The 15,176-nt window shown below is 55.4% G+C and overlaps 1 protein-coding gene across 3 annotated transcripts; it reads left to right on the forward strand.

Annotated features, from left to right (window-relative positions):
- Positions 1-8: 8 nt before the first annotated feature.
- Positions 9-14,574, forward strand: WDR81 (WD repeat domain 81). Of its 3 annotated transcripts, XM_058705024.1 has the most exons (10): positions 9-3,962; positions 8,056-8,163; positions 8,424-8,614; positions 8,733-8,923; positions 9,237-9,402; positions 9,491-9,656; positions 10,327-11,013; positions 11,689-11,834; positions 12,115-12,294; positions 13,331-14,574. In XM_058705024.1, the coding sequence occupies exons 1-10, from the start codon at positions 287-289 to the stop codon at positions 13,649-13,651; spliced, it is 5,832 nt and encodes a 1,943-aa protein (XP_058561007.1). In that variant the 5' UTR covers positions 9-286; the 3' UTR covers positions 13,652-14,574. The 3 variants fall into 3 exon arrangements, 2 of the variants coding, with proteins under 2 accessions (XP_058561007.1, XP_058561008.1); XR_009255298.1 differs by lacking the exon at positions 13,331-14,574 and having other exon boundaries at positions 12-3,962; positions 10,327-11,027; positions 12,115-12,247; XM_058705025.1 differs by lacking the exons at positions 11,689-11,834; positions 12,115-12,294; positions 13,331-14,574 and having other exon boundaries at positions 13-3,962; positions 9,491-9,601; positions 10,327-10,771.
- Positions 14,575-15,176: the final 602 nt, after the last annotated feature.

The raw sequence follows: 15,176 nt of genomic DNA on the forward strand, positions 1-15,176 counted from the left end.
CGTGCCGGGGCGATCACGTGAGCCGAGTCAGCTGACCGGTCACGGCAGAGCCAGGCTCGGGCGCCCCGCAGCCCCTGCCCGGCTGTGCCCGGAGCGCAGGACCCTGCAGTGGGGTAAGAGCGTCCCCGCCCTCCCCTGCTCTGTCCCCGGCCCCTCCGCCCCCGCCTCTGCCTCAGCCCGGGTCCCTCGCCCGTCCCTACCCGCCCGGCCTGGCACCCCGGAAGCCGTCGCGGGAAGGGCCGTGGCCGGGCTCAGCCCCGCGCTGCCCCCAGGCGGCCAGGAGGGGATGGCCCCGGGGAGCAGGGGGCGGGAAGTCGCTCTTACCAACGGGGCCGAAGGCTGGTCCCCGCCCCCAAGCCCCGACATGGAGGAGCTGCTCCAGAGCGTGGAGAGGGACCTGAACATCGATGCCCGGCAGCTGGCTGCGGCCCCGGGGGGCACCCACGTGGTGGCCTTAGTGCCCGCGCGCTGGCTGGCCAGCCTCCGCGAGCGCCGGCTGCCCCTGGGACCCTGCCCCCGGGCAGAGGGCCTGAGCGAGGCGGAAGTGAGGACTCTTCTGCAACGCTCCGTGCAGAAGCTGCCCCCCGGCTGGACGCGCGTGGAGGTGCACGGGCTGCGGAAGCGGAGGCTGTCCTACCCGCTCCGTGGCGGCTTGCCTTTCGAGGAAGGGTCCAGCAGCCCTGAGACCCTCACTCGCTTCATGCAGGATGTGGCTGCCCAGAATTATCGCAACCTGTGGCGCCATGCTTATCGTACTTATGGGCAGCCGTATAGTCATAGCCCTGCCCCTTCAGCTGTCCCTGCCCTGGACTTAGTACGACAGGCTCTGCAAAGGGTCTATGGTTGTTCCTTCCTGTCAGTGGGTGAATTTACCCAGTGCCCATCATATACAAGAGATGGTCCCTGTCCCCCTCGGGGCAGCTTGGCCTGTCCCAGTCTTTTGCGAGCTGAGGCCCTGCTGGAGTCGCCAGAGATGCTGTACGTGGTGCACCCTTATGTGCAGTTTTCTCTGCACGATGTGGTCACCTTCAGCCCTGCCAAGCTGACCAACAGCCAAGCCAAGGTGCTCTTCATTCTCTTCCGTGTGCTGAGGGCTATGGATGCCTGTCACCGCCAGGGACTGGCCTGCGGGGCCCTAACTTTGCACCACATCGCTGTGGATGAGAAGCTTTGCAGCGAGCTCCGGCTGGACCTGAGTGCTTACGAGAGGCCCAGGGAGGAAGAGAATGAGGAGACCCCTGTATCGAGGGCTGGGCCAGGCACTGAACTTGGAGAGGAGGGAGGTGGGGGGGCTGGGTGTCCCACCTGCCGGGAGGAACTTAGAGGCCTTGTGTTGGATTGGGTCCATGGCCGCATCAGCAACTTTCACTACCTCATGCAGCTAAATAGGCTGGCAGGTCGGCGGCAGGGGGATCCCAACTACCACCCAGTGCTGCCCTGGGTGGTGGACTTCACCACACCCCACGGGCGCTTTCGAGACCTGCGCAAGTCCAAGTTCCGCCTCAACAAGGGGGATAAGCAGCTGGACTTCACATACGAGATGACGCGGCAGGCATTTGTAGCAGGTGGTGCGGGTGGCGGGGAGCCACCTCACGTTCCTCACCACATCTCAGACGTGCTTTCTGACATCACATATTATGTGTACAAGGCTCGGAGGACACCCCGGTCGGTGCTCTGTGGACATGTGCGGGCGCAGTGGGAGCCCCATGAGTATCCCGCCAGCATGGAACGTATGCAGAACTGGACACCCGACGAGTGCATTCCTGAGTTCTACACCGATCCCTCTATCTTCTGTTCCATCCACCCTGACATGCCTGACCTAGATGTGCCAGCCTGGTGTGGCTCCAGTCAGGAGTTCGTGTCTGCACACCGGGCACTGTTGGAGAGCCGAGAGGTGTCCCAGGACCTGCACCACTGGATTGACCTCACATTTGGCTACAAACTCCAGGGCAAGGAGGCTGTGAAAGAGAAGAATGTGTGTCTGCACCTGGTGGATGCCCACACACACCTGACCAGCTATGGCGTGGTGCAGCTCTTCGATCAGCCACACCCCCAACGCCTGGCTGGGGCTCCTGCCCTGGCCCCTGAGCCTCCACTCATCCCCAGAGTGTTGTTCCAGACCATCCAGGAGAGCATAGGCCGGGAGGACTTACCAGGACAGCTTACAAATGGGGTGGGCAGGCTGGTTTTGGAGGCCACTCCCTGTGAGGCTGGCTGGGCCAGGGAGAGGCCCGTGGCAGGGGAAGATGACTTGGAACAGGCCACAGAAGCTCTGGATTCTATCTCCCTCGCAGGGAAAGCAGGTGACCAGCTGGGCTCTTCCTCATCTTCCTCCAGTCAAGCTTCCCCAGGCCTCTTGTCTTTCTCAGTGGCCTCGGCCTCTCGAGCAGGCCGCAGGAACAAAGCTGCTGGGGCCGACCCTGGGGAAGGTGAGGAGGGGAAGATTCTTCTTCCCGAGGGTTTCAATCCTGTGCAGGCTCTGGAAGGGCTGGAGAAACTAGGCAACTTCCTGACCAAAGGCCTAGGGGGCCAATTGGAGGTGCCTGAGCATGCCCAGGTCCAGCCACCCGTGCAGCTGCAGGACCTCTTCCATCGGGACATGCAGGCGCTGGGTGTCCTGTTGGCTGAGATGGTGTTTGCCACCAGGGTCCGGACACTGCAGCCTGACGCGCCTTTGTGGGTACGCTTCGAGGCCGTTCGGGGCCTCTGCACACGCCACCCCAAGGAGATCCCCGTGTCTCTGCAGCCCGTGCTGGACATGCTCCTGCAGCTCAGTGGACCCGAAGGCCCTGTGACAGCAGGGAGGGGCAAGCTGGCCCCACTCTTTGAGTACAGGCCCATCTCCCGGGGATTGCCTCCACCCTGTCCGGCCCAGCTCCTCAGCCCCTTCAGCTCCGTGGTTCCCTTCCCTCCGTACTTCCCGGCCCTGCACAAGTTCATCCTCCTGTATCAGGCGAGACGCGTGGAGGACGAGGCCCAGGGGCGGGAGCTGGTGTTTGCTCTGTGGCAGCAGCTGGGTGCAGTGCTGAGTGACATCACCCCGGAGGGCCTGGAGATCCTGCTGCCCTTCGTGCTGTCACTCATGTCTGAGGAGCACACGGCTGTGTACACAGCCTGGTACCTATTTGAACCTGTCGCTAAGGCCCTGGGCCCCAAAAATGCCAATAAGTACCTACTGAAGCCTCTCATTGGTGCCTATGAGAGCCCCTGCCGGTTACACGGCCGCTTCTACTTGTACACTGACTGCTTTGTGGCCCAGCTGATGGTGCGGCTGGGCCTGCAGGCCTTTCTCATCCACCTGCTGCCCCACGTCCTCCAGGTGCTGGCTGGTGTGGAGGCCTCCCAGGAGGAAAGCAAGGGCCTGGTGGGGGCCACTGAGGATGAGGAGAGTGAGCTCCCAGGGGCTAGGCCCAGCCCCTGTGCTTTTGGGGAGGAAATTCAGATGGATGGTGAGCCTGCTGCTTCCTCGGGCCTGGGGCTCCCGGACTACACGTCTGGTGTCAGCTTCCATGACCAGGCCTACCTCCCTGAGACCGAAGACTTCCAAGCTGGGCTCTATGTGGCTGAGTCCCCACAGCCCCAGGAAGCTGAGGCTGTGAGCCTAGGCCGGCTGAGCGACAAGAGCAGCACCAGTGAGACCTCCCTGGGCGAGGAACGGGCTGCAGATGAGGGGGGTGCTCCTGTGGACAAGAGCAGCCTCAGGTCAGGTGACAGCAGCCAGGACTTGAAGCAAAGCGAAGGCTCAGAGGAGGAAGAGGAGGAGGAGGAAGGCTGTGTGGTGTTAGAGGAGGAGGAGGGAGAGGGGGAGCAAGACGACATCACCAGGGCGTCTGAGCTCACTCTCTCTGACACGGTGCTGTCCATGGATACTGTCGTGGCCCGTGGTGGCGACACAGATGGGGAGGAAGAGGAGGAACCACTAACTGAGCAGTCGGAGGGCAAAGAACAGAAGATCCTTCTTGGTGAGTTCTCAGGCCTCGAGGTGTTGTAAAACAGTCCTCTGGTTTGTTTTGTCTTTTTATCTTATCGTATTATTTATTTATTTGCATAATGTCTACACCCAAACGTGGGACTTAAACTCATGACCCTGAGATCAAGTCGCATGTTCTCACTGAGCCAGCCAGGTGCCTCAGGGTTCTGTTTTGTCTTTTGATTCCAATATAGTTAACATACAGTGTTCCATTAGTTTCAGGGGTACAATGTAGTGATTCAACAATTCTGTACATTGCTCAGTGCTCCTCACAGCAAGTGCACTTTAATCCCCATCACCTATTTCACTCATTTCCCCATCCACCTCCCCTCTGGTAATCATCAGTTCTCTATAGGTAAGAGTCTGTTTCTTGGTTTCTTCCTCTCACTCTTTTTCTCTCTCCCTTTTTCCTTGCTTGTTTGTTTTGTTTCTTAAATTCCACACATGAGTGAAATCATGTGGAATTTGTCTGTCTCTGACTGACTTGTTTTGCGTAGCATAATACTCTCTAGCGCCGTCCATGTTGTTGCAAATGGCGAGATACCATTCGTTTTTATGGCTGAGTAATATTCCGTTGTACATGTGTACCACATCTTCTTTATCCATTCATCTGTTGATGGACACTTGGGCTGCACATAGTTTGGCTCTTGTAAATAATGCTGCAGTAAATATCGGGGTGTGTGTGTCCCTTGGAAATAGTGTTTACATATTTTGGGAGTAACTACCAGTAGTCCAATTACTGGATCAGAGGGTGGTTTTATTTTTAACTTTTTGAGGTACCTCCCAAGCACCTTCCACAGTGGTTGCACCAGTTTGCATTCCCTCCAGCACTGCACATTTCTCCACATCTTCGCCAACCCTTAACTGTTTTTTGTGTTGTTGATTTTAGCCATTCTGACGGGTGTGAGGTGGTATCTCATTGTAGTTTTGATTTGCATTTCCCTGGTGATGAGTGATGTGGAGCATGTTTTCACGTGTCGGTTGGCCATCTGGATGTCTTCTTTGGAGAAGTGTCTGTTCATGTCTTCTGCCTTTTTTTAAATTGGATTATTTGTGGGGCGCCTGGGTGGCGCAGTCGGTTAGGCGTCCGACTTCAGCCAGGTCACGATCTCGCGGTCCGTGAGTTCGAGCCCCGCGTCAGGCTCTGGGCTGATAGCTCGGAGCCTGGAGCCTGTTTCCGATTCTGTGTCTCCCTCTCTCTCTGCCCCTCCCCCGTTCATGCTCTGTCTCTCTCTGTCCCAGAAATAAAAAAAAAAAAAAAAAACTTTGAAAAAAAAAAATTAAAAAAAAAAATAAATAAAATAAATTGGATTATTTGTTTTTTTGGCTGTTGAGTTGTATCAGTTCTTAATATATTTTGGATACTAAGCCTTTATCGGATATGTCATTTGCAAATATCTTCTCCCATTCAGAAGGTTGCCTTTTAGTTTTGTTGATCATTTCCTTAGCTATGCAGAACCTTTTTATTTTGATGTAGTCCCAAAAGTTTATTTTTGCCTTTGTTTCCCTTGCCTCAGGAGACATAGCTAGAAAGATGTTGCTATGGCTGATGTCAGAAAAATACTGCCTATGCTCTCTTCTAGGATTTTTATGGTTTCAGGTCTCATGTTTAGGACTTTAATCCATTTTGAGTTTCTTTTTGCGTATGGTGTAAGAAAGTGGTCCAGTATGATTCTTTTGCATGTAGCTGTCCAGCTGTTCCAATACCATTTGCTGAAGAGACTTTTTCCGGTTGTATATTCTTTCTTTTGTCAAAGATTAATTGACCATGTAATTGTGGGCTTTTTTCTGGGTTTTCTGTTCTGTTCCATTGATGTGCTTATTTTTGTGCCAGTACCATACTGTTTTGATTACTACAGCTTTGTAATTAATATAACTTGAAGTATGGAATTGTGATACCTCCACTTTTTCTTTTTCAGGATTGCTTTGGCTATTCAGGGTCTTTTGTGATTCCATACAAATTTTAGGATTGTTTGTTCTAATTCTGTGAAGAATGCTGTTGGTATTTTGATAGGGGTTGCATTAAATGTGTAGATTGTTTTGGCTAGTATAGACATTCCAACAATATCCATTCTTCCAATCCATGGAAGAACCTTCCATTCCTTTGTGTCATCTTCAATTTCTTTCATCCATGTTTTATAGTTTTCAGGGTACACGTCTTTCACCTCTTTGTTTCATTTTATTCCTAGGTATTTTACTGTTTTTGGTGCAATTGTAAACGGGATTGTTTTCTTAATTTCTCTTTTTGCTGTTTAATTCTTAGTGTATAGAAACGCAACAGATTTCTGTACATTGATTTTGTATCCTGTGACTTCACTGAATTCATGTGTCCGTTCTAGTAGTTTTTTGGTGGAGTCTTTGGGGTTTTCTATAAATAGTATCATGTCATCGGCAAATAATGGAAGTTTTACTTCCTTTACCAGTTTGGATGATTTTTATTTCTTGTTGTTGTCTGATTGCTGTGGCTAAGACTTCCAGTGGTGAGAGTGGAAATATTTGTCTTGTTTCTGACCTTAGGGGAAAAGCTCCTAGTTCTTCCCCATTGAGGATGACATTTGCTGTGGGTTTTTCATATATGGCCTTTATTATGTTGAGGTATGTTTCCTCTGGACCTACTTTGTTGAGGGTTTTATGAATGCACATTGTACTTTGTCAGGTGCTTTTTATGCATCTGTTGGAATGACCATATGGCTTTTATCCTTTCTTTTATTGATGTGATGTATCGTGATGATTGATTTGTGACTATTGAACCACCCTTGCATCCCAAGGAGTAAATCCCACTTGATCACCGTGAATGATTTTCTTAATGTATTGTTGGATTCAGTTGGCTAGCATTTTGTTGAGGATATTTGCATCTATGTGCAACAGAGATAATGGCCTGTTGTTCTCTTTGTGTCTTTATCTGGTTTTGGTATCAGGATAACGCTGCCTCATAGAATGAATTTGGAAGTTGTCCTTCCTCTTTTATTTTTTGGAATAGTTTCAGAAGAATAGGTATTAGCTTTTCGTTACTCTGGTTTTCATTCAACACTTCTGAGTACCTAGTCTTTGCTAAGCAGTGGGTGCAGCAGATTCACACACAGCACAGATGTGGGCCTGCCCTCCTGGAGCGCACCTGTAGCCGAGGAGATGCCACACTGTAGACAGTGTCATGTAAATGTCATGTTAGTGCTGTAAAGAACAGGACTGGCTGCTATGAGGGAATATAAATGGGGCTTAGATCAAGTTTTCAGGGTCCCATGAAAGTAGGGCTGGTTGAGGTCCAATGAATAGGAGATAGCAAGCAAAATGGTAGGGTTTACAGTGGGAAGAGCATACCAAGCAGTGGGAACAGCATGTGTGAGGCTCTAAGGTTGTCATGGTTCCATTGAAGAATCAGGGACTGAATTCTGCTCCTGAACCCAATATTGTACTGTATTTAAAAAAAATTTTTTTTAACGTTTATTTATTATTGAGAGACAGAGAGACACAGAGCATGAGCAGAGGAGGGGTAGAGAGAGGGGGAGACATAGAATCTGAAGCAGACTCCAGGCTCTGAGCTGTCAGCACAGAGCCCGACGCGGGGCTCAAACTCACAGACTGTGAGATCATGACCTGAGCCGAAGTCGGTTGCTTAACCAACTGAGCCACCCAGGCGGCCTTATCGTACTGTATTTTAACTAACTAGAATTTAAATAAAAGTTTGAAGGAAAAAAAAGAATCAGTGCAAACCTAGGAAGTTTAGACAGAGAGAGTGGAAGGAAGAAGAAGGAACACAGGCTGTAGGGTGAGGGAGCCAGGGCCTGGCCAGGCCTCATTTAGCAGCTTAGGAAGATTCGCTGAAAGGATGACCTTCCTGCAAGGTGTGCTGAAGGAGAGGAGCCTGGAGTCGCCCCAAAGCCAGGGCCACGTGGGGGCAGTCCCAAAGCCACAGGCCACCTCTGCCACTGCTAAATAGAGGATGGTGGTGTGGGGCACCCGGCTTTGACTGGGCCCCTCGGCAGGTCTGCAGCCAGGATAGGCCAGGAGAGGTGCCCTGGGGTGGGGTGGGAGGCATGGCAAGTCACCATTATCTGACGAGCTCAGGGCCCGTTCCTGCCCTGCAGATACAGCCTGCAAGATGGTCCGCTGGCTATCTGCCAAGCTTGGTCCCACAGTGGCCTCTCGCTACGTGGCCCGGAACCTGCTCCGCCTGCTGACATCTTGTTACGTTGGTAAGGCCTGTGGTTGGTGCTGAAGATGGGGCTTCGTCCCAGCCCCTCTGTCTATCTTCAGCCCCCTGCAGGGGATCCTTCCTACTTCCACCTCCTAGGCAGGTCCTGGGACCCCATCTGTAAGCTACTTCCTTCCTTGGGTAGGGCGTGGGGTGGCCCCCAGGCTAGGGTGACGAGGAGTGGCTACCACAGTTCCTGGAAGGCCGCCCTGCCTCCTGCCTGCTGTTAGCTACTCAAGGCTGCTGGTTCTTCCTCGTCAGGGCCCACTCGGCAACAGTTCACCGTGAGCAGTGGTGAGAGTCCCCCGCTGAGTGCTGGCAACATCTATCAGAAGAGACCGGTGCTGGGTGATATAGTGTCGGGGCCTGTGCTCAGCTGCCTCCTCCACATTGCTCATCTGTATGGGGAGCCTGTCCTCACCTACCAGTACCTGCCCTACATCAGCTACCTGGTCAGTTACTGACTGGCAGTCCCAGGGGAGGTCAAGGAGCTTGAGGGTGGACCTGGGATCCCTGGGGGCCCCACGGGGTCCGTGGACAGCCTGGCCCTCACCTTCTCTATGGCCCTAGGTGGCCCCAGGTGGCACCTCAGGCCCCAGTCGACTGAACAGCCGTAAGGAGGCGGGGCTGCTGGCAGCGGTGACTCTGACCCAGAAGATCATCGTGTACCTCTCGGACACCACCCTCATGGACATCCTGCCCCGAATCAGCCACGAGGTCTTGCTGCCCGTGCTCAGCTTCCTCACTTCCCTCGTCACTGGGTAGGCTCCTGCCCCACCCCTGTGGGAGTGGGAGTAGCTCAGCTGAGGGAGCTACCCAGGAGGGGCTGGGAAGCTTGGGGACGAGACCGGACTGGGTGTCAGGAGTCTTGGTTATCAGGATTCCTGGTTCTGATCCAGCTGTGTGACCCTGAACAAGCCACATCTTCTTTCTGTGCCTCCGGTTCCTCTTGTCTGGTTTGGATCAAATTTGTCTTGTAGTTCTTTTCACTTAAAGCTTTTCATAGATTCTGGGCAAGTCCCGCAGAGTTGTGGAGAGGTGGGGGGTGCTGGAGCTCATGAACTCTCTTTCCAGGTTCCCGAGTGGGGCCCAGGCCCGGACTGTCCTGTGCGTGAAAACCATCAGCCTCATTGCCCTCATATGCCTGCGCATTGGGCAGGAGATGGTCCAGCAGCACCTGAGTGAACCTGTGGCCACCTTCTTTCAAGTCTTCTCTCAGCTGCATGAGCTTCGGCACCAGGTAGGCAGACCTACCCCCCTTACCTGGCTGGGTTGGGCTGGGCAGGGGCCGTGAACTCGGCTGACTCCCTGGGCCTCCCTGCCCACAGGAGCTGAAGCTGGATCCCGTGGGCCGCAGTGAGGGCCAGCTGCCAGAGGTGGCCTTCTCCGATGGGCGGCAGCGGCTGGTGGACCCTACCCTGCTGGACGAGCTGCAGAAGGTGTTCACCTTGGAGATGGCGTACACAATCTACGTGCCCTTCTCCTGCCTGTTGGGTACTGCCCCATCACGTTCCCTCGCAAAGCCTCTGTGGCCATGTCTTTTCTCTGGGGAGGGCCCCATGCTCCCCTTGCCCCCAGAATCAGTAACGAGCATTCAGTGTTCTGGGTCAGAGCAAAGGGATTTGGCCTTGGACCTCAGAGTTCCAAGGTGCTGTATAAACAGGGACTGAGCATTAGCCAGCAAGGAGGCACAGGAGCTGGCCTAGAGTATCCCTGGGGATGGCAGGGCCACCAGGCTGACGTACTGACATCTCCCGGAGTTGTCTCAGAGGAATTAGCTGCCCACCATTTCTGTAGCCTCCCGTATGGGCCCGGCACTGCCGAGCAATTATGTGTGTCATCATCTTAAATAGGATGGGCAGCCCTGTGGTTAGATATGTCATCGTCCCTCTACTGAAATCTAAGCCCTGGGAGGGAAAGCACCCCCTGGCTTTTACCATTCTATTTCTGATGCCCTGCGTAACACCCGGCACACATAGAAGATGTTCGTGTGAATGGATCTACCTTTTTCTGTGGAAGAAAATAGGCTCGGAGATGAAGAGTTACTTGCCCAGAGTTGCACAGCCAGGACCTGCCCTGTTTTCTGTGGTTCCCAAGCCTTGGATGGGTGGTGGCAGCGGCCTTCCTCTTCCCTAATCTGAGGACCTCTCCCACTCCCATCCAGGTGACATCATCCGGAAAATCATCCCCAACCACGAGCTGGTTGGGGAGCTGGCGGGGCTGTATTTGGAGACCATCAGTCCGAGCAGTCGCAGCCCTGCCGGCGTGGAGCCCACGGTGCCCAGCGCCGGCCCTGAGTGGGACCCCCAGAGTGGGGGCTGCTCCCGGGACGACGGCCACTCGGGGACCTTTGGGAGCGTGCTGGTCGGGAACCGCATCCAGATTCCCGATGACTCTCAGCCTGAGAGCCCCGGCTTGCTGGGCCCCATCCCTGGCGCTGGCAGTGGGGGCCCCAGCAGCGAGGAGGACAACGCGCTGAAGCGGGAGCTGCCGCGGAGCGCCCACGGGCTAAGCGGGAACTGGCTGGCGTACTGGCAGTACGAGATCGGCGTGAGCCAGCAGGATGCCCACTTCCACTTCCATCAGATCCGCCTGCAGAGCTTCCCGGGCCACTCGGGGGCTGTCAAGTGCGTGGCGCCCCTGAGCAGTGAGGACTTCTTCCTGAGTGGCAGCAAGGACCGCACGGTGCGCCTCTGGCCACTCTACAACTCTGGGGATGGCACCAGCGAGACGGCCCCACGCCTCGTCTACGCCCAGCACCGCAAGAGCGTCTTCTTTGTGGGCCAGCTTGAGGCCCCGCAGTATGTGGTGAGCTGTGACGGGGCTGTGCACGTCTGGGACCCCTTCACAGGTGAGCGGGCCCAGGTGAGGCCTGTTCTGTTGCTGCCATGCCATGCCCTGCCAGGCCAGGCCTCTGGGTGCGGGGACCCAGGGTTGGGCGGTTGGGGTGTCTTGGTGTATGGTGTGGGACAACCCAGCGAGGCTGCACAGAGGAGCAGTTAGACCTGAGTTGGAATCCATTAGCCTTAAGTTTGAATCGGTTCTGCCAACTTATTTGCGGAGTTACCTTGCTCAAGTCACTTTGATGCTGGAAGCGTTAGTGCTCGCCATCTGTAAAATGGGAATCAGAACTGGTTTAGAAGATAATGCACATAGGGGTTTGGCTTAACACATAACATGTCATACAAGTTTGGCAGAGAGTTGCTTCATGATTTTTTGGCATCGTGTTAGGGAGAAATAAGGTTAATAAGGTTTTTAAAGGGGGAGGGGATGGAGTAGCATCGAGGTAGACCGAGGAGAGGTAGCATTTGGTCAGGGGGTGCTGTGTGAAGAGTTTGGGAACAGGAGCCTGGCCTGGTCATGGATGCAGGAAGGTGGGAGGGGGGGTCAAAAAATCATCTTTAGTATTTTCTTAGGTCCCCTGGGAGATGAGAGGCAGTTACAGGGTATGTCAGGGAGATAGGAAGGGTTGGGGTTCTTCCATCTGCTACTGGGAGCCTAGATCCACTGTGCCTTTCCTTCCCAGGGAAGACCCTTCGCGTAATAGAGCCATGGGACAGCCGGGTGCCCCTGACTGCTGTGGCTGTCATGCCTGCCCCCCATACCAGCATCACCATGGCCAGCTCTGACTCGACCCTGCGCTTTGTGGACTGCAGGAAGCCCGGCCTGCAGGTCAGGGGCGTTCGGTTCCCTGAGCCCTGGCTTGGATGCCCAGCAGGGAGGAAAGACCCTGAAGAGAGAAGCAGGGTGTAGTTTCTCTTTGGAGACAAATCACCCACAGCAGCAAATGCTGGGGGGTGGGACTCTGATCTGGGATGAAGGGGTGCCCTCCCCTCGATGGGGGATAGAGGCTCAGGCCTTTCAGCCGTGTGGGCTTGGGGTGAACAGGACCTCAGGGAGAAATGGGTTAGAGTGGGTGGCAGTGCTTTAGCTCATCTCCCTCTGTCTGCAGCATGAGTTCCGCCTGGGTGGCGGGCTGAACCCGGGGCTTGTCCGCTCCTTGGCCGTCAGCCCCAGTGGCCGTAGCGTCGTGGCTGGCTTCTCCTCGGGCTTCATGGTGCTCCTGGACACCCGTACAGGCCTGGTTTTGCGTGGCTGGCCAGCCCATGAGGGGGACATCCTGCAGATCAAGGTGACTGACGTGGTCCCCTTTTCCTCCTCACTGCCCAGCCCAGCCCCTGCTCCAGGCCCTCTTAGGGCCCACCCAGGACCGGCTCCCTCGTACATGCCCCATGGCTGATGGGCGGAGAGGGTTAGGAGCCAGCTCTTCTGCAGGGGGCCCTGGCGGCAGGCAGGCCACGGGGGCGGGAACCAGGGGGCGAGCTGACCCTGCTGTTCCCTGGGGATGTTCTAATGAGTAACCCTTGTCCATATTTGTCTTGCTTGGAGGATCAGGGGTCAGGTCCTGTCCGTGACCCAGTCAGGTTAAATAAAGCTCAGCTGGGAGGGTGTTTACTGCCCCCGGCCACTGAGCAGAGTCCATGGCCCGTGCTGGGCTGCCCTGGTGGGGGTAGGGACACCCGGGCATGGGGATCCTGCCCCTACCCCCGCCCATTCTCAGTCACAGACCTTGGGGAACTGCCCAGGGAGGGACCAGGAGGAGGAACAGGACTGTATGTGGGAGGATTTTTCCAGGCAACTGGCACTCCCTCCCTATCCTGACTGGAGCCAGGGGACACGCACTGCCAATACTAAGGGCAGGCTGCCCCCAACTCTGTCCGGGGCCCCAGGGCTTCAGGCACCTCTAAGTTCTGACCTTCCAAGGAAGGCTTTGGGGTCAACCTGGGTATTACCTGGCAATGCCACTTACTGGCTCTGTGACCTTGGTAGGATTACTTAACTTTTCTTAGCCTCATGTTTTTTCTCTATAAAATGGGAACAACAGCATCTACGTCATAGAGTTGTTATGAAAATTAAATGTGGTAATATGGCATGCCTAACAAAATGCCTAGATACAGGAAGTGCTCAAATGATAGTGATGACTAGGTTAAAGACACTTTAACATATTAACTAGCGTTAATGTAATGTGGCGGGGGTGGGCAGCTGGTCCCCTGCCCAGGATCCCCTGTCTTCCTGGGAGATAAGCTGCGAGTAAACAGAAGACCTTGGAGCTCAGTGGGCACATGGGAGGGCCCAGGCCCTGCTGAGGCTCTCTTCTCCCTGAGCAGGCGGTGGAGGGCAGTGTCCTGGTCAGCTCCTCCTCTGACCACTCCTTGACTGTGTGGAAGGAGCTGGAACAGAAGCCCACGCACCACTACAAATCAGCATCTGACCCCATCCACACCTTCGACCTGTACGGCAGCGAGGTGGTCACCGGCACCGTGGCCAACAAGATCGGCGTCTGCTCCCTGCTTGAGCCGCCCTCCCAGGCCACCACGAAGCTCAGCTCTGAGAACTTCCGAGGCACGCTCACCAGCCTGGCCTTGCTGCCCACTAAACGCCACCTCTTGCTGGGCTCGGACAATGGGGTCATCCGCCTCCTGGCCTAGGCCAAGATGGGGCTGGCCAACGAGGGTGGGCAGACATCCCCAGGGAGTCCATCCCTTACCCTTGTCTCCCCAGCAGCTCCCTCTGGGCAGGCCTCAGGCCCCACACTCTGTGCCCACATGGCCTGCCAGCCACAGTGAGGCAGGGGTCCAGGTTCCTGAACCGCCAGAGCCACCAGTGCTGCCAGAAGGGATCTCATTTGTGGCTTGGGGAGATGCTGCCCCGAGTCAGCAGGAAGCAAGAGAGGGAGCACAGGAAAGCATCGCTGCCCTCTCTTCTCCCAAGCTCTGCCCCCTGGGTCCACATGGGGACAGGGAAGCTCTGAGAAGGGGAAGGGAGACTGGCCCTGTCCAGCCAGTGTCCAGCCAAGGACGCCCCCCACCCCCCGCCACCTCCCCTTGTGAGCCCTCTGTGCCCCTATCTCACAAGGGCAGGGAAGCCGCTCCAGTCCAGGACACTGATGGTGCTTGGACTCCAGCCTCTAAGGAGGGCTGGTCCTGGTCCAGGAGTTAGGGGCCTTGGGGTGGGGTTTAAGTGTCCACCCAGCCAGGCCCTGCCCAGTATGGGACCAGTAGGGGAAGAAAGAGGGCAGGACCAGGGGAGGGAAGATGGACTGGTCCAGCTGGTGCCTGCCAGGAGTGACCCCATGCCTTGCCTGCCCATCCCTAACCACAGTGTTTGTGCCTTGAACTGAAGAGGCAGCCCCTGGGCCCAGAACCCTTGGGGAGTGGTCCAACACCCTGAGAGAAGGGGCAGGAATGATCTCTGCATCTCAGGTCTCTCCCAGGGGACAGGAAGACCCAGGCATCCCCGGACCCTCACATTCTGGAGCAGAGATGAGGTCTGAGCCTGGGCCCTTACTGCCTCTTCACTATTTGCAATAGATGTAAATATGACCAATAAATCTTTTGGAAGAGCCATGGAACTGAGTGAGGCTTTTCTTGATGATGGTTATCAGGGTGGGGAAAAATTGAGACCCAGCAGCTTCCAGGGCAGTGAGGAGAGTGAGAAGTAGGGCGGGAGGAAGGTGGGAGACAGCCTGATCATTGCTCTTGGGCACCACGGGGTACAGGGCTTCTGGTTCATGCAGCCCCAGGTCAGTTTCCTGAACCCTCAGCTTGGGGGGAGGTAAGGAGGCTTTGATCCTGCTGAGGGAGGATGCTGGCAGAGGCCGTGGCCCTCTCTCTTCTCTCCACCCCTTCCAAACCCAGACTGAAGGCAGCCAATCAGGATCCTGGGCTTGTAGGGCTTGGGGATGGGCATCTTATCTTGGGTTCCCCACATAGGCTCCCATAGCTTCCCCTTCCTTACCCTTAGGATGGGGGAGAGAAAAGGACATTGGAAGTGAGAAGCTGGAGGTGGCTCTGAGCCCAGCTGTGTCCTTGGGCATGTCGCATAGACTCTCTGAGCCCCACTAAAATGGGGATGAACCCCCACCTCATGGGGTTGGGGGAGGCCCTTCCTGGATCTGCCCTACAGATGACGACAGTCTCCTCAACCGTTTCCTGAACCTCCTTTCTTCAGACT

The sequence above is a fragment of the Neofelis nebulosa genome, chromosome 16 (genome assembly GCF_028018385.1).
Source record: "Neofelis nebulosa isolate mNeoNeb1 chromosome 16, mNeoNeb1.pri, whole genome shotgun sequence".
In the NCBI taxonomy this organism is placed as follows: Eukaryota; Metazoa; Chordata; class Mammalia; order Carnivora; family Felidae; genus Neofelis; species Neofelis nebulosa.